At 36.0% G+C, this 25,102-nt stretch overlaps 2 protein-coding genes across 3 annotated transcripts in view; one reads left to right on the forward strand and one right to left on the reverse strand.

Annotated features, from left to right (window-relative positions):
• The window catches only part of Naa35 (N-alpha-acetyltransferase 35), a 42,943-nt gene extending 29,205 nt beyond the window's left edge, over positions 1-13,738 (forward strand). Inside the window, exons 10-13 of the mRNA XM_081747751.1 lie at positions 1,719-1,897; positions 4,833-5,037; positions 8,500-8,763; positions 13,294-13,738. Coding sequence (XP_081603877.1) covers positions 1,719-1,897; positions 4,833-5,037; positions 8,500-8,763; positions 13,294-13,434 — 789 coding nt within the window. The 3' untranslated portion in view covers positions 13,435-13,738. The remainder of the gene's footprint in view (positions 1-1,718; positions 1,898-4,832; positions 5,038-8,499; positions 8,764-13,293) is intronic.
• A 2,024-nt stretch (positions 13,739-15,762) lies between these two features.
• LOC145679766 (uncharacterized) overlaps positions 15,763-25,102 on the reverse strand; it is a 59,749-nt gene continuing 50,409 nt past the window's right edge. For both annotated transcript variants that reach the window (XM_081750322.1, XM_081750321.1), the window contains one exon: positions 15,763-16,154. In XM_081750322.1, coding sequence (XP_081606448.1) covers positions 15,811-16,154 — 344 coding nt within the window. In that variant the 3' untranslated portion in view covers positions 15,763-15,810. The remainder of the gene's footprint in view (positions 16,155-25,102) is intronic.

A 25,102-nucleotide genomic window follows, 5' to 3' on the forward strand; every position in this document is an offset into this window, starting at 1 on the left:
TAGCCGCGCGTAGCGTAGTCACTAATTCTCTCGCCTTTGATGCAAGCGGTCCCGGGTTCGATTCCAGGAGGAGAGAGAGTCAGTCGAAAAATTGTAAAAAAGCAATTTAGGCCAGCCATATTAAGTGAGGTTTTCCTAGATTTTCTCATTCGCATCAAACATGTCGGAATGATACTTAACATAATGGTCCCAGGCCGCTTCCTTCTTTCCTCATTCTCTTCTTCTTCAATTCCCGGGCAGTCTGATCACCGAGGGACGTCATCCCTCATAGGTGAAAAACTAAGATGGCCATAAATCCAGAAAGCTCAGAAATCTAATTCCTAATCGTAATCCAATCCTTCTCATAATGCAAAGAATCTCAAAGAAACACCATTAGTTCACAAAATAATTGCAACTGTTTTTTGAGCCCGAAAGGGTGTTATTTTTGTGGAGTTCTTGGAATCAGGACAAACAATTACATCAGATGTAAATTGCCAGACATTGAATAATCTGCGATGTGCTGTTCAAAATCGGCAGAGAGGAATGCTACGCTCCGGAATTCTTCTCATCCATGACAACACCCACCCACACGCAGTTGCTCATACTGCTGAGACAATTCAAAGATTTCGATGGGAACTATTCAGTCATCCTTCTTAGATCCCCGATATTTCCCTCAGCCGTTTGTTTCTTTTCAGTCATCCTTCTTAGATCCCCGATATTTCCCTCAGCCGTTCGTTTCTTTTCAGTCATCCTTCTTAGATCCCCGATATTTCCCTCAGCCGTTTGTTTCTTTTCCTTCAGCTAAAAAAGTAGCTTGCATTGAAGCGTTTCATAGTGAAGTGCTCAAGATATCAGTTCTGAACTGGTTGCAATCTCAGGCGGCAGATTTTTACACAGGGAGTATACGGAAGCTTGTGGCACACTACCAGAAATATCTGGAGATTCATGGTGACTACGTCGAAAAATAACCAAGGTATGTACTTGTATATCAATCACAATTAATTTTTTTCCTGTGATTTTTTAAAAATATCTTTTTTTTCTTTTTTTTTGGCATGTGCCTCGTATGCACATATTACAGGTACATATTTTTCCATATGTACTTTTTTTTCAATCTTTACATAACATTGTGCTGCTATAATTCCCGAATTCAGATTTCCGTTTATTTAGTTACATATGTCTTTATTTTCCCTATGAATATGGTAGCAGCCAGAATAGAGTTTTCCTTTAAATGTGAGCGTGATTATCAAGCACCATAAAATATTTGACCGTCATACATTTTGATGTTCTTTTTGACAAAATGCGATTAGAAAAATTAAAATGAAATCTTTTAAGTTTTACGTCCCACGATTATGCCGGTTAGGCTAAAGGAGACGGTGATGATGAGAGATGAATGAAATGGTGGAATGAAGAAAGTGGGAGGAAACGGGAAACCCCCGAGAAAACCTACGGGTACGGTGTTTGTCCACCACAAAATCCACACGGCGCGAGCTGGGATCGAACCAGGGACCCCCAACACCGGAGGTGAACGTTCTACCATTGAGTCACTGCGTCCCCAAAATGCGATTAGATGAAAAGTGTTTGACTAGATGAATAATCAGTAAATTTTTACATATTTTTAAAATTAATTTAGATGACTTAACTTTACTATATGTAGAAACAGTTAAAATTTTTGTTTTCTCAATGTTTTTCCACCATATTTCCAGGTTAATACAACATCTTGAATCTTCTTTTTTTCATAGGCAGAACGAGTTGACGCTTTTCTCCATAATCTCTCTCTGAAGTCAGATACACCCCGTCCACATTTAGCGTGCTTTGGAACATGGATTTTGTATCACACTTTGAAAATTATGATAATGTATCTCTTGTCAGGCTTCGAGCTAGAATTATACAGCACACATGAGTATCATTATATATTTTGGTAAGTGCAAAAGAAAACGGGTATATGTTATTCTACTGACAGGATTTTGCAATTCCTGAATACCACTTGTACTTCCTAGCTTTCGAATCTTCCCTGGAGTCTTGATCACGGAAGACAACAATAAAAGAAGGAAGAATAAAAACATAAAGGAAAATAAAAGAAATAGACTTACCAGGGTAGAGTAGTACAGGAGACATATTGTCAAAAGCAAGAAATCAAGCGTCAAATAATGGGAACGTGAGTTGCAATATGCGTGGCTGTTTTGCACATTCTTTTTGTTCATTAGCAGGAGGTTGCCAACTTGTGTTGGTGCTTTTATTGCTATGCCAATATTGTGCAGAAGTTTTAATTACGGCTTTCCATTCGTCCCTTAACCATTCCCTGTCCAAATATAACTTTTTTTTTTTTTTTTTTTTTTTTTTTTATGAATAGACATATATTCAAAAACTAGTCTCTACTTCATGTCTAGCCCCTAATAAAAATTTTGAATCTATTATCCTGTGTTGAGTTTCTTTTAAATGTTTCCGTAGATCTGACACCAGATTTTTCCGATTTAGCATCCCTATTATATTCTTACACAAAGAACTTGAGGTTGCCTTTGGTCTTGCCTTTGTAATTCTTATGACAACTCCATTTTATTTCACAGATATTTGGTTTCTCATTAGTTAACGTTCGTCTCTAAAGCTTTTAAACTTTTATTGGCCATATTTGCTTCGGCTACGCTGACTTTTCGACATTTTTAAGTTTCGATAATAATTTTGTTGACTAAGTAATAAGCGTGATTACCATATATCAGACTGACAAGTTCTACCATCTATAGAGAAGTGCCAAATGACTTTCCCGTCCGGAAGTAGATGAGGGTATTTGAAGAATTTATCTAGGCTCGATGAACAGCTGGTTTTGTGGGAAAATGCTCAAGGCGTGAGCGTAAAGTGGGCGAGGAAAATGGAGTTATGAATGTTTTTTATAGTTTATTTATGGTTATGACATTGCGATACATAAAGTTATTTTAAGGAGAGAAAAAAATATGAATCAGCATAAAACACATTAGTTGACTGAAGCTTTTAAAAGAAATTGTTGTTTACTTTAATATGTACGTACACAAGAATTTACATGCAGTGAAAATATAATGAGAGCTGGTTAACTTTTTTGTCTTTATTAATTTCGATTAATAAGAGATCAGTTAATGAAGATAGTTCGTAACTGATACATAATGCTCACAGTAAATAATGAAACAAAAAATACACGTTTTCATGTCACAGTTTGCTGGAAATTAATTATTGGCAATACACGTTAGCCATCAATATTTAATTAGTCTATGGATTAGTCTGTCATAAATTCATATATACAAGGTAGTCCAAAAGTAGGTATACACCCCTGCATTAATCTAGTGTAACATTCTAGTTTATGGGTTTAGTTGCTTCGACTGTTCCGAGCTTAAGGTATAAGTAAAAGGACATTAAGAACAAATAATAAAGAAACGAAGTCTACCTGATATATAATAATAAGAAATATAAAATGCAATGAGCTGATCAGTACGGTACTGTATACCTACTTTTGGGCCACCCTGAATTTTACACTAAGTTCGTTACCGTGTCCACCATAAGCCCATTGCTGGCACTCAGTATATTCATTATAAATCTGCTAATTCTGCAAAGATTGTAGTTCTAATAAACAAACATTTGTAAGAATTTCTTTTTATGTGGCATGTGACTCCTATCTTTGGAATCAGATTTAGAGATTGAGATTGATCATTTATTGAAGCAAAGTAGTTTGAATAATATGGAGTTCCATAACTAATAAATTGGTATAACCAAGTTAGAAGAAATTTACATTTCGAAAGACATGAAGCCAAAATTGATGATTCTAACTTGGTGGAACTGCCTATATTTGACAGTTTGACAACAGTACTGAAGAAGATTTTTACACAGCACTGTTCCTGTACATCTTTAAGACCTCCAAAACTTTAGAGAAGAACATCACCCAATTTAAGACTTAATTCACAGATTCCAATGAGAAACCAGGTATCTGTGAAATAAAATGGAGTTGTCATAAGAATTATAAAATAAACTTTTGTGAAAGAATATATTAGGGATGCTAAATCGGAAAATCTGGTGTCAGATCTATGGAAATATTTAAAAGAAACTCAACACAGGATAATGGATTGAAAAATTTTATTCGAGGGCTGGAAATGAAGTAGAGACTAGTTTTTGAAAATTTGTTTATTAATTTAAGGAAAAGAAATTATTTTTAGACAAGGGATAGTTAAGTGACGAATGGGAAGTAATAATTACAAAATTTGAACAACATTGGTATAACAATATAAACACAACACGAGCTGGCAACCTTCTATTAATGAACAAAAGAATGCGCAAATTAACCCCACCATACTGCATTGTGATCATGATTCTACGTTCACTTTAAAATGCGTTAGAGTAGGCGAAGGAAGAATTTCCATTTATTATAGTAACGGACATTTTTATGAACTCGTTCAAGGAATTGCAACCAAGCTAAATGATCGATAAGAGATTATTGGCCAAATTAAGCACAACAGAAATTTATATAACAATGCTGATAATGCGATAAGATTTCAGAATTTAGTGCGTCCAGTGTGAAGATTTTAGTTAAAAGAATTTCTTACTATGCTGCATTGAGTAACGAGGTTAGAGCAGAAACTTTTTCAAATTCGCACTACAATTATTGTTCGTAAACGCATTATATTCTACAGATTATTTGATGCTGAAAGTATTTAATTTCAATTTCATTCTATTTAGTTATTTTTAAATATTTGTGTTTAGCTTCTAGCATATATAAGGCAATCATTTTGGTGCACAGTAGTAACATAGGTGATTTGCATGCATTCTTTTGATGACATGCAATATTTTCCTTTATGCTGAATGCGGCTCTCTGAACATTAGTATAATCATTTACGCAGGTACTTGTTTGAGTTTTTGTATGGATGGCTGGTTTCTGCTCTCACTCGCGCAGATAGCTTTCTGTTGGAGCAAGAAGTTCTTTCGGAGAACCAGAAGGGGCGAGGATCAAAGAAAAACAAGACTAAAAAGAAGAAGACAAGATCATACGGAAGAGACATAACATTATATCAAGCGCTTCAGAATATGTGCGGTGGTTATTACAAGGTAAGAGAGACTAAATTTATGTTTCGTTTCTGTTTGCAATTGCTTGTTGAATTAATTTCTCTGGTCAAAATCCAAGGGAGCGAGAACTAGACACTAAAACCTGTAGTATGCGTAAGAGCCCGTGAGAATATATGTGCAAGTTTCACTTTCGGTGATAAACGATAGGCTAATATGTATACATCAGTATAACACAACAAGATCTCAGCATGTTAACAATGGCAACTGATTGCATCGTATTGTGTGGTCCCCTCGAACTGCTAACATCGCTGTGGCTCCCTAGAATTAATTAGAGAATCGATCAGATCTTGGGGAAAATTTTGCCAGTCCTTAAGAGGCCTAATTATTGCGAAATTAATATACCACATAATTTTACAGTAATTATGTGATATCTTTAAATAGATAAATGACAATCGAAATGTGGAACAAAAGCGCGCTAAACAATATCATTTTGCATGAGATACCGTTATCACGAGGCATCTAGTGGCTTTCCGTTTGCAGCCATTTTATAAACGCGAAAATAAATGTCCATTTTCTAAATGGCTGGAAATCGAAAGCAGATAAGTGAGTCATGATAAATTTGTCTCATGTAAAATAATATTGTCTAGCAAGCTCTTGTTCCATTTTTCGATTATCTTTTACCTATTTGAAGGTAATCACATAATTACTGTAAAATTAGCGGTGTTTTAATTTCGCCGTGATTTCTGCTCCTAATTTCTTAAGTAGGACCATTCGTAACTCTGGATAGATTTTAGAAGTTTCTTTCGAGCCACAATGCATCTGCTAAGTGCATCTCAGGTATGCTTAATGGTATTCATGAGGTTCCTTCCCCATTTCCGTGCTGCAGCGGATAGAAGATACAAACTCTATTTTTGAGCTGCTACGGGCAAGAGGTTCCTTTAGATCCAACTGCTATGGGCAGAGTCGTCCTTAACCAACAAACCTTAAACCTTCGAGCTGCAACGGGCAGCAGGTCCAAATCATAGAGTCTGAAATTTCCTTAGTCTGAAATTATGGGTCTGTCTTATGCCATTCAATTAAATTCAGTTAAACTCTATAATTTCTAAGGTTAACTCTTAATTACTTTGACGAGAATTAGGAAGCGTTCTTTTCCAACCTATCCTTCAATGTCCAAAATTCTCTGAAACCACCGTCATTACCTACGAGGTTGCTTGCCTAATATCCTACGTATGCATAGTCTTAAAATTAAATACATGTATACAAAAAAGGATGTCTGTCTAAATGAATCATCAAGGATAAGTTAGTTACGTAGGATAAACAGAAATCTCAACAGGAGGCTTTATGAGACTTCGTCACTGAGAACAGGGTTTTTAGGTAAGGTAATTAATGCGTCTCCTCTCTCCCTTTAGAGAGAAACGAATAATCAAACTCTGTCAGAGTGCCCGACCACAGCCACACTTCAAATTAAACACACTCTAAATTCCCTAACAACAAGATCATTACAGATCTTAAAACTCTAATTGTAATTCACAACACCCACTATCTTTCCACCCGAAAGAGTAGGGTTAGAATTTATTTCAAATTTCAAAAATCTGTCGGTAAAGAGCATTTCAAAAGAAAGAAAAAGAAAAACATCCAACCTCCTAACTATGGGGACAACCTATCTTCAAAGCACAGCCATCATTTCGACTGCACAAAACAAATCTAGTTATGTCTGGATCGATTCCACATCACGAGGTGACTAGCAGCTTTCAGGCTGCCAGTTTCCATCTAGCCTTCAAATTCCAGCTCCTTAATCTGTCACGATTCCGTATGCACTAAAATCTGGCCTTTGTGATCATGACGTTACAGACACTTTTCGTTCTCCCAGTTGGAGAATTTCCATATGACATTGGTTGCATTTAAATTGGTTTCATATCAAACGAGTTCACAAACCATAGTTCAAAGCAGTTGAGCAGCCTATAAGGAAAACTCGTTATCTGTCTAGATGAAATAAGAGGATGGAGTTGTAAATAAATATCAATTGCATTAAACGTATTTACTTATAAATATATGCATACAACTAATACAATACTACCTTAAGCTAAAACCAGATTTGGTGTCTTTTAACCTGTGTAACTTATCATTTGAAAAGCGCTATAGCGGATATTTCGATAACTAATAAAAACTCCTTTTTGCACCAATCGAAGTTCTTTTTGGAAGAAAAATAGCTAAATGCCACAAACGCCGAATTTGTAGCTAACTCGTTATTGCAGCAAGCATCTCAGTTGTCGTTGACATCATAGGAAGCTTAGCTGTTCCATGACACCCAGTCCAAGATGTGCCTTACAGAGTTCTTTTATCTCCAACTTGATCAATCAGATCTTATATATATTTTTTTTTAATGAACATATCAATTATAGTTATTATCATTGTTCGATAACATTTGTGTTTGTAACAGTGGGTTAAATACAGAAGATTGATCGAGTTATATCCAACCAATTTTCAAAATGTACTCACCCAATGAAAAGATATGCCGCCACACAGGTTATGTTCTGTCGGGCCACTAGCATTATGGACTATCGCCTAACACCATACTTTCCACTGCAACAAACTATTGTGGAGCTTAAGCATAGGAATTCAAGTCCATTCTCCCTGCAGATTCTTTCATAAGTAAGGGTCGAGTTGTAGACTTCGTTACCTGCAAGCTAAGACGATACTCCACACCCGGCTTCACGCTGATAACGACACGAATTTCATGTTTCTGGTGCAATAACACAGGTAACAGCAGCATTGCCGAATTGGTTGGATATAAGCCGAACAGCTGTCTGTAACGATAACTTATAGGCAGATTAAATGATATTCAGGTATGTGTAGTCTAATTGAAATATGTTTACCCTGGAAGAAAGGAAAAAAGTTCCTTTGAGTTACCGTTATGGCAGTCGGCGTTCTTGAAAAATATTTGCAACTTAATAAATAGAATTAACTTCTTTTTTTATAGCATATAAAACTAGAGAAAATGTGCTCTGTATTAGAGTGCACACACGCTATTGACAAAATAATATGGAAAGTATTATGCAATTAGTTCAGGATGACATTCTCTCATACTCTATAGCATTATTTCATTCTGTAATTCTAGAAATCTTCTGAATATTTCTAACATCTATTCGTTGTTTTAGGTATAAATTTTGTCATTAAATTTTCTTTTTTAATTTGGAACTTAAGCGCAATGAATATATGAGACATGAAATCCGGATTTAGCGGAAATCGAACCCCCGATATGCAGGTAATCGAGATGGAAACGAGATAGCTCTTTATCGTTAAATGTTTGTTCTTGTAGCCAGTGACTTTCCTTTTGTTAATATACCAAAATAGCTCCTTTCGTCTCATACTTTGGCACATATTTGTCACTTAGCCAGGTTAAGAAAGTCTTCATAAGCTTCATTTTTTTTCCGACAAAGGAATATATACCGGTATATGTATGTGGTAGTGATGCTACTGTTCTTCTTTTCTTTTGAATGATAGGCAATGGCAGGTTTTCGTCTAGATGGAAAAATAAAATTACCACATCCAGAATTTGATAATGAAAAAGTGAGGTATGAACATCGATTTGCTCCTTTTGCAAGTCTTCTGACACCACCACCTATGCAGTATGCAGAATTTAGAGATATGACATCGCTAATGCGATATGATCAGCCATCATCAAGTGTTAATTTATATTTGGCTGGCTGTAAATATTTTCACCAGGCAAAATCTTTGTTGGAAATGATCTCTAATCCGGATCAAGAGGTAAGTTTCTAAAATTAATTAATTTATATATTTATTAACAACTTAGTTCTTTTTACCTCGTTTTTAACATGCCTTGTGATAGCCGTTTAACTCCATATTTTTTTATGCGTTCAATATTGTACTAAAAAAGCAGAATCGGAGTTAGATATTGATGAAATAGTTGTTTCTTTATATATTAAACTATTTGTTTTGAGCTGGCAACAGGAGAAACACAGATATATATTAAACATGTTATATATGAATTAATATTGTACAGTGATTTATAAAAGAAAATGTATGTAAACTACATATATATCGTATTTACCCGATTGTAAGCCTACCTTTTTGACAATGTTAGTGTTAAATTGTCTCTTCTTTCATAAAGAAATAGCCGTATATATATATATATATATATATATATATATATATATATATATTTTTCTACATAAACAACCAGTTTTACTAGAGGCATGGTTCCAACGTCGAATCCTTGCATTAAAAGTGCAAAATGTGTTTATAAAGTGATTCGGTTTTCTTGATAATAATTTAACCTGAACAACCTAAACTGAACAAGGGTACAACTTGACGCAAAATCATTCAGTAAAAATTTTAAGAGAGACAATCAACGGAATTAATATTTCCACTTATCATTTTCAATAATTTGATTAAAAATGCGTAAATTTCAGTCTTTCAGTAAATACTAATAGTAAGTTATTGTTATTTGTGACCCAATCTTTGTATTCGATCACAAGTTTTCATTTTTGCTCGAAGAACTACTTCAGTAACGAAAATGATGTAAGGAAAGATAACATAACGAAAAAAAAAAAAAAAATTATTTAAAGAATTGAGGGAAATTATTGCTAAGTTTTTATATCCTGATTTGATTTAGATTTTTTAGTCTTAGCAAAGATTGTTTCAAAAACTATAAATTACTGTGTTGGGCTTCCTTAATACTTGCGTGAATCTGAGTGGAGACTACATTTTTTGGAATTTGTAATGCCCTCCTTCATTGTAATACGTATATTGCGTATCGTTAAACTAACGCATTTATCTTTGTCCATGAGATGATACTAGGTTCAATAAAGTGCCACTATACGTGATCTAATCTTTGTCGAAATTCTTTGGAGGTCGGAAAACTGATTTCAAGTTTACGACGAAAAACATAATTCTTTATTTTCGGTTCATCAAGGAGACAAGAGAACATCTACCTATCTTTCTGGTCACTGCCGTATTCATAGATTGTTCTACTTTCTTCTGTTTTTTTTTTAGATACTACTTTTATGGTACTATAATACGTCTTTTCTTTTCTACGACTCTTCAGAATATTCTAATACTTTTTATGATTTGCGATAGAGCTGATAAAGGAACCAATCTTGGTTAAAAGTTTACCTGTATGCTTATTGCAAAGGATGTAGACCGACAAAGTAGTTAAATAGGTTAGAAATATGAGGAGTATCAAAGAAATAATTATCGAAAATAATTAGGGATACTCAAAGAATAATAGAATGTTCTCAAATACCAAGTAGTACCTAAGAAATAACTAGAATTACTCCCGTTTCTTACCAATAACATAGGTTCGCCAAAGATTCATGAAAACATGCAGCTTTAAGATCTGTTATATTACATAAGAACCACCCAAGATATTTATTGTTTAAATTGTTAGTAATATTTCTTACAGCTTTCAATACCAATTTCGTTCATTGAGTAGTGAGCAACATACAGTATGAGGAGGAAATGGTTTCTGTGATCAATGCTAATTCCTTAAAAATGGACCTAACAGATATACGGCTCTGAAATACATACAGTTAATGCTGAAACATGATGAATCTATCTTTGATACCGGTAAAATTTTAACTTTACCAGAAATATATTTAAAAAGTAATTTCTTTCAGTTTGCTTATGGATGAAGTTTTGGATCACTACTCAGATTATGTTTAATTATTCAAATTGTCAGCGACTTTTGTGAGGTCATTGTTTATTTTCAGGAAGGTGGATTAGCAAGTTCGTTTTTATCCTTTTTGGCCAATAAATTCTACAATTCTTTGAAGCCAACAGTTTATATATAAAAACCATAGTGTTATTTGTAACTACTAACGCTCTAGGGTTATATTCTTTTTCTGTTTAAAGACTCAAAATAATTTACACTACCCGAGATAGAATCCCTTGACCCAAATATTAAGGTTATCGTGAAGGTGAAAAGCAACCATCTTAACTTTTTGGGCCTTGCAATAGAGGAAACAATAGGTTTCATACTAAGGTATTTCGAAAACTTGTATTTTATATCTTCCCATTTTATTTTTTAAAAATCCAAATTGAACATTTGATTAAATTTCTTTGCATTATTATAATTTGTGTTTCAATAGAAAGTGTTTAATTGGGAAATTTTATTCTTGTTTACAATGGCGAAAAATAGGGGTATAGACTTGGTACCTTGAGAAAATAATTAAAGTAAATAGAGCTATGTATGAACGTAGGCGGTTCTAGTAATAAACAGAAAAATGTTCCAAGTCAAAAATGGGAGTGTGTCCTGCTATATCCTGAACGAACCCGAAAATGTAGGTAATTGTCTTGACTATTGACAATTTTGAATCAACTTTCTGACTTTCAAGAAGTTTCGAGAAAAATAGATTAATTATAGAGCTATTTTACGAATTCTGGTATCTGCTCAGGTGCGAAGAAAGTAATTTGGTACGTCAAAATGCAATATTACACATTAGAGTGAAGAAAGTTATTACGGATTCCAAACTATGTTATCTCCTTCGAAGTTTATCCAAGTGTATACGGTAGACCCGCAACACAATAGTGCTTAAACATTCTTTATTACAGCTAGAAAATCTAAATCAAGTGCGGATTCACGTTCTCTTCATAATTTATGTTCCTTTTTATTGAGCATCACGTGAAAAGAATATATTCTGGAAATAAATTACAAAGAGAGTTAATATATAAATACACAATTATTGACATCAAATCAGAACATGAGAAATCTATTAACAATTTCCGTAGTTTTTCCTTCTACTTGTAAGCACTTTACATTTTATGTGTTATGTTATGTTTTTTTCCTTTCCTTACACCATTTTTACTAGTTTAGGAAGTTGTTCAAAAGGCAACAGACAACGAAAACGAAAATTTGTGATTGTAAATGAAGACTGAAAGGTTAATGTTTGTTTTACATTAATTGAAGTTACGTTATACGAGGCGCATCCAAAAAAGTGCGGTAAGCACAAAGAAGACACAATGACCATGAAATATCTATTGCAAAGATATAGCACCTAGGTGATACCACTTTTCAACATATTCACTATCAGAATTCAGACACTTGTCATGCCGTGTGATCAACTTTTGTATTCCGGTGTTCTGAAAGTCAGCCATCTGGGAGTGGAACTAAAGTATGACAGCCGTCTGCAATTATTCATCACTATCAAAATGCTTACCGAAGAGGAATTTCTTGAAGCATGAGAAGCTATGAAAATCACTCGGAACAAGATCCGGCTTTTGCGACAGGTGACAACCAATCTTCTACAGTCGTTCCACTTGGACGTGTTGGACCACCCACCATATTGCCTAGATCTTGCTTCGAACGATTTTCATTCCTTTTTACACTTCAAGAAATTCCTGTTCGGTAAGCATTTTGATAGTGGTTAACAATTGCAAACGACTGCCATACTTCGGATCCACTCTCAGACGGCTGACTTACAACACTGGAAAGCAAAAGTTGATCCCAGAGCATGACAAGTGTCTGAATTCTGGTGGTGAAATGTGTTGGAAAGTAGTGTCACCCATGCTGTATTTGTTGCAATAGACATTTCAAGGGCACTGTGTCTTCTTTGTGTTTACCGCCCTAGGAAAACGTACTGTTTGGACGCGTCTCGTATTACCGTATTGGCTTCAATATTATACGACCTTAAATATGATACGACCCCGGTTTTTGAGATGATTTTAATGCAAAATTAAAATATCAACATAAAACATTACACATACTTTGATAATATTATATATCAATTTAAAGCTCTTTGTCAGATTTAAAGCTTAGTCTTTATTGTAATAAATGAATGAATATAATTGAATGGGGACGTCAGCTGCGTGGCTATTTCTCCCCGTCACGAATCCAATCTTTATTGTATCTTTTGCTGATTAGCACCCCCAAGATTTTATCATCATCATCTTCTGAAGTGGAACTGGATTCTTAATCAGAATCATTATTATCCCATAAAATGCCGTCTTCATTTTCATCCATAGTTAGAAACAGCATATTTTTTAAACCATTACTAGTAGACTCACTTCTAATCCTGTTCATACTGCAGATATCCACTGAGTCACTTTAAATAAACTTTTTTCTTTCTTTCATATATAAAGGTTAAGCTGGGATTATAGTACGAGTTTGTTTTTTCGGTTGGTTCTGTGCTAAAAATATCGTACTATATTCAAATCAATACGATACATTTTATGATAAATATAATTTAGTGAAGTATTGTGTATGATTTTGGATTGCTACTACTTGAGTGTACTTACGTAGCTTATCGATTTTTTTCTTTCTTTCTTGTTCCCAATCAGATTAATGATCTGTTGAAGGTTGCGAAGACTAATTTTGTGGTATTGAAGCTTTTGGCTGGAGGTCACAAAAAGGACTCAACCATTCCACCAGAATTTGATTTCTCAGGACATCATCACTTTCCAATTATCAGACTCCTATGATCGAAGTATTCTTTGTGTTTTATTTAAGTACAAATTTATGAACGTCAGAGATAACTGCGTTCAACATAATCCACATTGGAATAAAAGCAGACCAATAGTTTGTAATGGAACTGATGTACAGTCGTTTGCAGATTTCGCGCTGTGCCAATTATTTGTTCTTATTAACATTGTTGCAACCTAAATGTTATTTTGTACAGTAATCATGTATATTAGTTCTCTGTATGTATGTCATATTTGAATGTGATTGTTGTGAAGTTGTTTGTAAAGAGGAAGATTTGAATGAAGTTGAAACTGTCTTCAATAATGAGTTGATTTTATTTTCTGCTGCCTTGCTTAAAATTGTCCATTTCCTTACATAAACAAGGGTTAATTTGAACTTAGGTATTTCGTTTCTGTGTAGGCGCACTTCAATTTTAATTTACTTTTATAAACATAGCTGTTATACTTCTAGTGACGTTCATACCAAATATAGCACTGTTATAGGGTGTTTCAAAACAACATCGACAACGTCTGGGAGATGATTCCTGACATGAAGATAAGACAGAAAGTATAGACCAACATGGGTGCAGAAATCCATCATTTCTGAGTTATAGGCTGCCGAAAACATGAAAAAATGAACTGTAAAGGTCCATAGCTTCAATACCGTAGTCGGGTCAAGACCTTCACTTAGGAACTAATATGTGCGCTATTCAAAAATACATGTTTCAGAATCCTACGGTTCTCACGAAGCAATTTTTATAGAGGGAGTTTGGCTATGCGCATATAAGTTGAAGTACTCACCAACTACTTATAGAAAAATTGTTGCAGAAGTACCGCAGGATTCTGAAACATGGATGTTTGGATAGGGCACATACTAGTTTCTGAGTGACGTCTTGACCTGACTACCGTAGGTCCCATAGTATTGCTGCTATGGACATTTGATCACCCAGCAACTCCGAAAGGAAACATTTGATCACCCAGGTTGGTCTATACTTTTCGTCTTATCTTGTTGTCAGGAATCACCTCCCAAACGTCGTTGGTGTTGTTTTGAAATACCCTGTATAAACAAGAGCTGATCATCTGACTAGAGAGAAGTGGAAGATCTGGATCTATTTCTGTACCGATCCAGCAATCGAATTCTTTTCTTCCAGCATCTTAAAAATATTTTTTCATACATACTATGTGGAAATGAAGTATTAAGTTTTAATAATTCTAAATTTAAATTATCATATTATTAAGCCAAAGGTGCAGTCTCATGGCCAATGTTTCTTCTAGAGATACTTGTCCCCTCTTTCCCTTCCCCGCTTTCCCAAAAGAGTTGGCCAACGGCCTTACTCCTGGAGCTAAGAAAAATCAAATTACAGTTGCTAATCTACCAAGGTAGTGTTCCAGTGCAACCCCTCCCATTCGTATTTTCTTCCTCCAAAGAGTCATCGAGAAACCGCAAGAAGTGGTAGTCAGCGGGAGAGACATCAGGAGAATAAGGTAGGTGAAGAAGGGTTTCATACTGTAACTCATGGAGAGACTGCATTGTTCTTTGACTGAAAGTTGGCGTACATTGTAGGAACCATTTGCTTGCGAAAAATTTCTGGTGCATTTCATGGAGTTCAGCACTGTAATGATTTGCAGTGATGGTTTCGCCTCGACGGAGAAAGGCATGATGGATCATTTCTATCATTCAGCAGCAACACCTAGGATGAATAAGTGGTTTTGAAAACCGTCCTAGGTTTGGTCCAACCATTGTCGTGATCGTTTACGATTATCGTAGACCCATTTTCCATGAGAAGTGAGAATCCGATCTAGGAAACTTCACGGTTATTCCGTACATTCAGAGAACTGCGCACCTCCAGACGGTGATTTTTGTTGCCTGGTATCAATTCATTTGACATTCATGAAACTAACTCTAACCTTACCGATTGCACGGAGCCGGCGAATGGCAATGGTATGGTCGTCTGAATTGTACGAAAACGTTTCCGAGAATCCGCTTCCACCCTGTTCCTGAGGAGTTTATTACAACATGCTGTTGGTCAATAACCGAGGGTCTCATTTTTTAATGCTATGTCACGAACCAACCGAAAAGAGGGAGCAATGCCCCTACACTCAAGTCCTAGCTACAAGCATGCAAGAAACTTCTTGCAGTAGATCATACGACCGGCAAGACCTCCGATGTTTTCAATGCTTAACGCTGAAGATGACCACTCAACATCTACAGTTATATTACCTGGTAGTCACTTGCTCTTGCTACAAACCTTAAAACACCTGTCCAAGATGCTGAAGAATTCAGTTAAATTTGTGTTCACAGTTCATAAACCAAAGATAGATAAAAAAAAGTAATATACTCAATTCGCCTGATCAGAAATATATTTATTACAAGTAAATGAAAACTAAATACAAATTTTATTTCCATGATATATAAGCGTCATCATCATCATCATCATCTTCAACAAAATCTGGTCCACTATCCACATCATCAGCACCAATTATTTTGAGTTGAGCGTTGTCAGAAAAAACGCTTTCATCTTGCATTTTCTTCCACATTTCGTAAGAATAAGTCGCCGATCCTTCATCTCCCATACTAAGACAGTCAAGCGTCCTATTTTCAATACGATTAGCTATATTCATAAAACTTACAGTGAGACACCCAGAAAAGGTAGAACGCACGATTGTAACGTTATCAAATTGAAAGCATAATGTTCCAATTGACATAGCAATGCATTTTGCTTTAGGGGTGTCATCTTCAACTACAAAAGAAACAAACGAATTAAAATCAGTATTTAATGGGAAAATAAGTGAGAAAAAAAGGAAGAATAGTAGTATTATCTATTTGGTCTAGGAATTAATTCGTGCGGGTGGACAAGAGATGGCGCAACGAACGGAGCGTCCCACAGTTCCGTGTATCCACACATGTGTTGCAAACCCCTGTCATCGCGTATCGTTCGTAGTATAGGGCAGTGGATTAAAGCGTCAACAACACCAGTTTGTAGTTAAGTGAACATGGCGCAATTTGTGCCTGATAAAGTGTTTTTGCGGGGTGTCCTGCTGCATTACTTTAACATGCAAAAAAGTGCGACTGAAAGTCATCGTATTTTGGTGGAAGTGTATGGTGACCATGCTCTAGCTGAGCGAACGTGTCAGAAGTGGTTTGCACGGTTTAGAAGTGGTGATTTCGGCTTGGCAGACCAAGAGCGAGCTGGACAGCCAAAAAAATTTCAAGACGAAGAATTGACAGCATTGCTCGAGCAGGATTCGTGTCAAACGCAGGAACAACTTGCAGCAGCATTAGGCGTTGATCAAACAACAGTCTCCAAACGCTTGAAAGCCATGGGAATGATTCAAAAGATGTCACATTGGGTTCCACATGAATTGAAAGACAGAGACGTTGAAAGACGAAAAACCATTTGCGAATTGCTGCTTCAACGACAGAGCAGAAAGGGGTTTCTGCATCGAATTATTACGGGTGATGAGAAGTGGATCCATTACGAGAACCCTAAACGAAAAAAGGCCTGGGTGAAACCAGGTGAACCAGGTCCATCACAACCAAAACGAGATATTCACTGTGCAAAGGTTATGCTGTGCATATGGTGGGATATGAAAGGTGTGGTGTACTATGAGCTGCTGTAACCGGGTGAAACTATGAATGGAGAACGTTATCGACGACAATTAATGCGTTTGAAGCAAGCTCTGGCCAGAACACGACCAGAATGGGAGAACAGACATGATAAACTTATTGTTCAACATGATAACGCTCGCCCACATGTCGCAAAACCGGTCAAAACCTATTTAGAAAATGTCGGATGGGAAGTTTTACCCCACCCGCCGTATTCACCAGACGTTGCTCCTTCGGACTACTACTTGTTCGATTGCATGAACAACGATTTGATTGGACAGCGGTTTACTTCTTCAGAAGATATCGAAACATGGGTCTCTGACTGGATCGCTTCCAAGGATGAGGACTTCTTTCGCCACGGAATCCGTACATTGCCTGACAGATGGGCGAAAGTGGTGGCTAGCGATGGACAATATTTTTCTTAAGGTATTTATGTATTTTGTGTTTGTACTACAGCTTCAATGTGTGCGTACCAACCGCACGAATTAATTCCTAGACCAAATAATATTGGTCGAACCGAAGGCCAAATTGATAAAATAAGCTGGTCCAAAATGCAGCAATACATTAAGGATGTACAGTACTATCATCTTTCAGTTTTATGGGTCTTGATTTAACGGATTTTGGAACGGACAACATCTGGAGCAGCCGATTTAGTGTGAAAGTCCTGATTTTAAAGCAAAAATGCTGAATTTACTGCATTATGGTGCCTATTTACAGTATAAGAGGTATTTTACACAGATAAATTGGTTAGTGTGGTTAGTGACGTATGGTTCAAGTGCACGTCTGTATTATTCCTCTCTTTTTCGTAATGTATTTGTTCAAAATTAACTGCTGCAGATTTAGCGTTGGATGATCGGATTGGCTCCTTTTCGTCAATTAAAACGAGGAATGTGTATTTGTGGAAACCTTTTTATTTATTTATTTTTTTTTTTTTTTTTAAAAGGAACTCAAAAGTCCAAGTAGGATTTGGTCCAAAGGTAATGCAAAATAGGAAGGTGACAGCAGTGGTAATGATCCAAACACCATATAATGTCCTGAACATGATATACAGGATGTTCAAAGACATACTGTGCTCACCTTAATAGTACGTGTTAATTATCCCGAGCAGGCACACAAACAGATAGACAGTCGTACGGATATAGAATGCCTATCTAGGATATGGTATTCCACACTCACTGTACATCTTGGCGTAATTGAGTTCGTTGTCGAAGATTGACTGGCAGTTAGTCGCTGTTCTACCATGCCCCACATACGTGCTTGATAGAGTGTAGATTCACAGATAAGAATGCGATGTCAAGTTGAGTTGTCCTGGCGATATGGGGACGTGCGTTATCCTGCTGGAAGATGTACTGGACCTTCAAGCTAAGTTTATCTTTGGTGCATAAGATCCCTGGTTCGATTTCAGCTCGCGCCAAGTGACTTGTGAGAGACAAACACCATGAGCATATTGTCTCTGTGTTTCCTGTTTACTCCTACTTTTTTCGTTTCACTGTTATCATCCATTTCATCATCAGTTTTTTCATTAGCCTCGGAGCATAATAGTGGGACGTTAGATTGTAAAAAAAAAAAAAAAAAAAAAAGTCTTGCCAGAAATATTTCTCAGCTGTAGGATGGATTTTAAACAATCTGCAAACTGATTTAGATAGCCGATCCGAAGATGTAACATATTCCAAAGTTGTAGCTACAATGGTCAATAAAGATCCGATTAAATAGAGACAATCAGAAAATTTAAAGATAAATTCAAATATCTTCAAGTGTACTTAGGTGACTTGTAACGTGATACAAACTATAGAGGCTTCCCAAACGCGTCATTATCAATACGTAAGCAGTGGATTATTGCGAACTCGGTATGTACGAATATTTTTCATTTTTAAATGGCACTACGCCAAACTAGTGGTGTGTCACTCGCAAGTGAGCCGGCTCTTCTGACCGACTCTTTTGGATGATTGGGTGAGTCATGACTCACTAAAAATGAGCAACAACTCTTTAGGAGCCATGATTCTTTCGGAGTCGTGATTCTTCGGGAGTCGTCGTTCTTCAAGAGTCGTAGTTCTTCAAGAGTCGTGGTTGTTTTGGAACACTGTTCTCTGGGAGCCACGGTTCTTTGGGAGTACCAATGTTTGAGGAGCGTACGTGGCTCACTCGCGAATCGCTCTCTTACTTCACGATCTTGTTGGTTGGGAGAGGTGGTTTCGCTGGTTTCACTGAAGTGCGCGGCTCTTCAGTCTAGTTCAGTAAGTGTGTGTTGCCGTAAATGTTAATGCATGTACATGTTTGTGTAACTTTGGTATGAATAAATTAAAAATAATACCAACAGGTAGGCTAAATGTTTTGCACTTTAATGCAGCAATCGGACTTACATTATTATTTCACATATAAAGCGCGAAACTAATTCGTAAACTTGTCACTATTAATTAAAATCAAATTTAAGCACTGGGGCAGTAGGTTAAGTACGTAAAAGCCCTTAAGAGCTGGTTCTTTTCTTTTCCCTGAATCTGCTTCGAGAAATTAAACATTGAGGACATAAATGTGCCGAGTGTATCTGCAGTAGTGGTAAGAACTGATTACGCGTTCTTCGTTTGTTTGTACATCAATTGCTCAAAAACATAACAGTTCTTAGGGGGAATGAATATTAGAATGAGAATATATAATTTAAATAAATTCTTAATAATTGCAGTAAATTTTAATTATTTTATAATAAGAGAGAATCAATTCCGATTACGACTTAGTTCATTATTTTCTTTGCAGAACGTAATTTCAGCCTAAATAATGAAGGTCTGTTTAAGGGCATTTTATGGAAATTCTTAAGGCTGTGATGCACAAAATTTAAAACGTAATTCCTCTAAGTTGTATCTGAACATCTCTTAATTTTATGGAACTAGACCTACACAGGGTTGGGATGGTTGGGGCCGACGCCCATATTAAGACTGTGTATTTAAACAATTCTTAACCCGCAATATTATATTATTGACACAATAAGTATATTCTATATAAAAATGACAAGAATCTTGTCTGTGCTCGCATCACGGGAAAACAGGTGAACCGTTTAAATGAAATTTTAGATATAATTATCACCTACCTCGAATTCGTTTTTTTTTTCATATTGGGGGGAGCGGTGGTCATTTTAAAAAAATAGATTCTCGCGATGCTGTCAAATTAGAAATATGAAACTCGGAATGTAAACTCTTCACTGAAAATAAGCGGCCCCTATTCTATATAGAAAAATACAGTATATTACATTCGTGTTGTATTTTTAGATTTATTTTTATAAATTTCATTTAATCCCAATAGTTTATGATTTTGCGTTTGAATTACACTTTTTCGTACATTACATCTGTTAATTGTATTTAATGTGATAGTACGATTTTATGTTTTAACCTCCCCCTCTCCCAGTTGTAAAAATATAAGTGAGTCACTGACCCGTTCAAATGGACCGACTCATTTTAATGAGCGAACTACTGAGCGGCGAATCTGAAAGCTGAATCGTTTTGCTCATCACTACGCCAAACTACGTATTATGTATATAGGATGATTGGCTAATGGTAAATATATGTCTAAATATGTCTTGTGAAATACATTGGGAAGGATAAAGCTTTCCGATATAAGTATTTTCAAAGAGAACTAGTTATCTTAATATCATACAAAAATATGTACAGTACACTGGCCCAAATGTATTGTCAAAATATAAAATTATCTTCCAATAATTTTGTAAAAAAATATTCCGAACAGAACAGTTTCCAAATTAATACAACACATTTTTCGTATCAAAATATTTCAAAATTACAAACCAAACATATCACAATGAATTAAACAAAAGAATTAGACCAGAAAGAGAGAGAAGGAGAGAGAGAGAGAGAAGTGAAAATCTCTAATATGGGTTATATTTATCAGTTCTTGCCGTAATGTTGTTGTTAATGTACCAATAGACACACGGCAATTTAGTGTCCGAATCTTGCCTAGTCCAATTATTATTTCTTTTAAAGTTGTTTGTGTGTTCAATATTGTCAATAAACAATAGTGTTAATGGATAATAATATGAAATATCATACACACACGATATGTCGTAATATACTTACAAGAAGAGGGCAGACTTTGATAAATGAACTTCGGGGCCATTTTTTGCGAGGTGGTAGTGCACATTTAAAGAGTTAATATTACAAACTGGGAGAGCGCAATGGCCAAAAATAACGGAGAAAATCCGTCTTAAAGTTTTCTACTCGTCGCATATATCGTACAACGCGCATATTTATCGAGTGACGTCGTGGCAGAGTAAGGAAAATCTGCGACTCATGTGCAAAGGGTCCCGGGTTCGATTCCCGTTCGAGTCAAACTTTTTTCTTCAATAAGCTATTTGTAACTAAGTAGCCATTTGTAACTATAAGTAAAACATTAATCCACCATATGCTTATAATGAATAAAACAGATATTTTCAATTCACTTGTAAAATCTTTCAATGTTCCATGTTAACTAGCAACAAAACTTATTCTATTTCGTAAATATACTGATATCACGAATTATATTATGGTTACGACAGTTGTGTAATAAATGTTCTTGACGCTTCGTGTTTATATCTGTTGACAGTGTGCGAATTCCAAAGGAGTTGAGGGGAAAATCCCCTTTGCTAATACTGGATGTTGCTATAACCAAACGAGATTTCCCCCTCATTCCCCTTGTAATTCGCGTATTGTCAACAGATGTAGACACGAAGCGTCAAGAACATTTTTTCACACAACGACGGCGGTAACAATAATATTTACGGAATAGATTAAATTTTGTTCCTACTTAACATACAACATTGAAAGATTTTTCAAGTGAATTGAAAATTTCTATGTTTTGTTCATTATAAACATACGGTGAATTAATATTTTACTTATAGTTACAAATGGCTACTTTATTGGTTGAAACAATGAACAAAGAAAAGTTTGACTTGAACGGGAGTCGAATTCAGGACCCTTTGCACATGAGTCGCAGATTCTCCTAATCTTCCACGCCGTCACTTGGTAAGTGTGCTCGTTGTACGATATATGCGATGAGTAGAAAACTTTAAGACGGTTTTTCTCCGTTATTGTTGGCCATTGCGCTCCTCCAGTTTGTAATATTAACTCTTTAAGGGGATCTTCTACCATCTCCGCTTAGGTTTCTAACTCTCCATTTGATAACATGTAAAATTTAATATGGTAATTTCTAACAAAGTATTGCAGGTAATAACTTGAAATTTTTAATACAAATACACAAGACCCATATAAATCCAACCACGGTCTCCAATTTACGTTACATGCGTTAGATTAATTGCAATATATTCTTCAGTAAGTTTGGCAACAGAGAATAAAAAGTATGCTGCAGAGGGGAGAGGGCTGACCATCTGTTTGCTTGTTAGCTGCTTTTAAAAGGACGCTCTTACCAGAAAAATCACGTTGTGATTCTCACTTCTCAGTGGTTAGAATGGTCTGGACTGGAAGAGCCCAAAACCTCTTCTTTCTTCCTTTCACGGTTTGTTTGTTTCTTCCACCCCCTGCTATCACAAGAAGACAACTTGTTTCGGAAAGCACTTTGAATTAGTAGCGAAAAGCCAAACTGAATGACACCACGGACGGATTAAAGGGAGGGGCGGTCACTCCCTCCGAGAACATTTGAATACTTTGAATAATCGGAGTAAGAAACTAGAAATTGCGTAATCTAATAAGAAAAGTTTGTTGAAGTATACAAATCAAGACGCATTTTAAGTGTCACAGCATTGTACTCTCATCCCCTCCCCTCCCAATTCCCTTCTGAAGAAATTCTCTTTTGTTTCTCTGTTCCATATTAGCCTTTACACTTACACTTTCATTATCCAGTATTGATTTTTACCATACCATCTGCACAGAAGGCGAATAAGGTTTACGAGTCCTTCCTGCCCCCTTTTTTAAAAATTGCTAATTATAATAAAATTTATCGAAAACAATTCATCTCAATGATAAAGACTTATACACATTCATTATTGCAATTTTAAAATAAACTCGCCGCCTGTCGCGTATGCTAGCGATCTAATATATACGAATAGATGAAAAGTTAGTTTGAAGTGTATTGTTTTTCTGTAATTAAGTCCGAATTCATATTTGTTTCTATTGTTGCATCGACAAAAGTGAGTGCTAAATCGATTTAGGCTCGTTGGTCTTTGCGAGGTCCCTCAAGATGCAAGGCCGTGGGCAGTCGCCCACCACTTGAAACGCCTCTGCACTAGAGGTCTGCACGTGCTCGGGCCTACAAAGAATGTATCACTTCGGGCCCGGGAGGGGTTCGGGCAGTAGCGTCATTTCAGATTTGGCTTGGGGGGCCAAGACCCCTTGATATATGTAAAATTTCGCGTTTTTCACTGATTTACTACTATGCTATTGATAAAATTATATAAATCTCAAACTCGGGAGGGGGGCAAATGCCTCTCCCTGTCCTCCTAAATGACGCCCCTGGGTTCGGGCTGTGAATTTTTAAATATACAACCATATTTCTCGGACTTTTTCGGGCCTAACTTTGTAAATATAGTGTAAAACGATACAAATTGCACCGTTCTTTCTGGAGGACTTTTAAAACACAACTGCAAAATCAAACCTCGAATTGCTGTAAATAAAAATACAATTTTGCATTAATAATTAAGTTTCTGCAATTCGGGCTTATTTGATTATCACAGAGCTCAGTCCGGGCTAGGGCCTAAATGCTAAATGTTTGGACTCGGGTCGGGCCTCACATTGTAAATTCACGGGCCGGGCCCGGGCTGAAAATTCCGGCCCGTGCAGACCTCTGCTCTGCACCCGCACACATTTCTTCCTAGTCCAGAAAATCTCCTCCCCTCCGCATCGTCAATAATGGTAAATTTGTTCCTCGTATATTTGCTTATTATTGTAAGAGAAGTTCAAACCAGAACTCTAAAATTTGTTCGTTCTCTGGGGTAATGTGAGTAATGCAAATTAAGAAAGATATGCGTAATATACAAATGTCAGAAAAACTTGATATCAATTTGAATAACCTTTTACGTAATGTTTATTTTAGAAATAATAAACTTATGCAAGTATATCGAGGCATCTGAAATTTAATGTTAAATAGTGGCGAGTGAGCCAGAAGGAGCGTGCACTATTCAGTTAGTCAAAGAACTCATATATGTAGCTTGAAAACTAATACTATTTAAACCAATATTGAATTAGACAAATTTGATCACTCTGGCCACAGAAAAGGCGTCACCTTCTATGGCCCACCCATCGCATGATGGGAATGAAAGACAGAGGAAAAAAAAGACAAATTTGTAAAAAGTAGGATAACCATAATTGGAAATAGTGTGTGTATTTTTTAAGGAGGAAACCCAGAAGTACATTCTCGATATAATAATAATAATAATAATAATAATAATAATAATAATAATAATAATAATAATAATAATAATAATAATAATAATAATAATAATAATAATAATAATAATAATAATCTTTCTCACTTCAATCATAGGTTGATGCGCAAGAAGGAAATTTTAAAACTTTTCTCTCCCCTGGGAGAGCTGTTTTATAATTTGATAAGGTCTCTTCTTCGTAACTGCATCTATCCCTGGTCGGGTCGCGGTGGGTCAGTGGTAGAGCGTTCACCTTTAATGCATGGCGTCCTTAGTTCGATCTCAGCTCGCACCAAGTGAACTTTGTGGAGGACAAACACCATGTGTGGGGGGTTTCTCGGGGTTCTCCCGTTTCCTTCCACTTTCTGCATTCCAGCATTTCCTTCTTTTCACAACATCACTAGCTCCTTTAACCTACCAGGCATAACTGTGGGACGTAAAACTTATAGATTTTTCTATCCTTGATCTTCCACTTCCTGGTTTTTCTTCTGCCTTTTCCCCTATCAACACGGTGATCCAATCGGAGTGCCGAATAAGATGCCCAAGCATGCTGTTTCTTTTTTTTTCCCTATTATCTTCATGATCTGTCGTCCTTCATTAGCTTCCTTTAGTACGTCTTCATTCCTTTTCCTTATACAGTATTATTATTATTACACACCACACAAAATAAATAAAAGTTCTGTGCACTGGACCCCAGGGTATTGATTCGATGTATTTTGGTACCCAGA

This window comes from Thermobia domestica, chromosome 2 (genome assembly GCF_964235325.1).
Source record: "Thermobia domestica chromosome 2, izTheDome1.hap1.1, whole genome shotgun sequence".
In the NCBI taxonomy this organism is placed as follows: Eukaryota; Metazoa; Arthropoda; class Insecta; order Zygentoma; family Lepismatidae; genus Thermobia; species Thermobia domestica.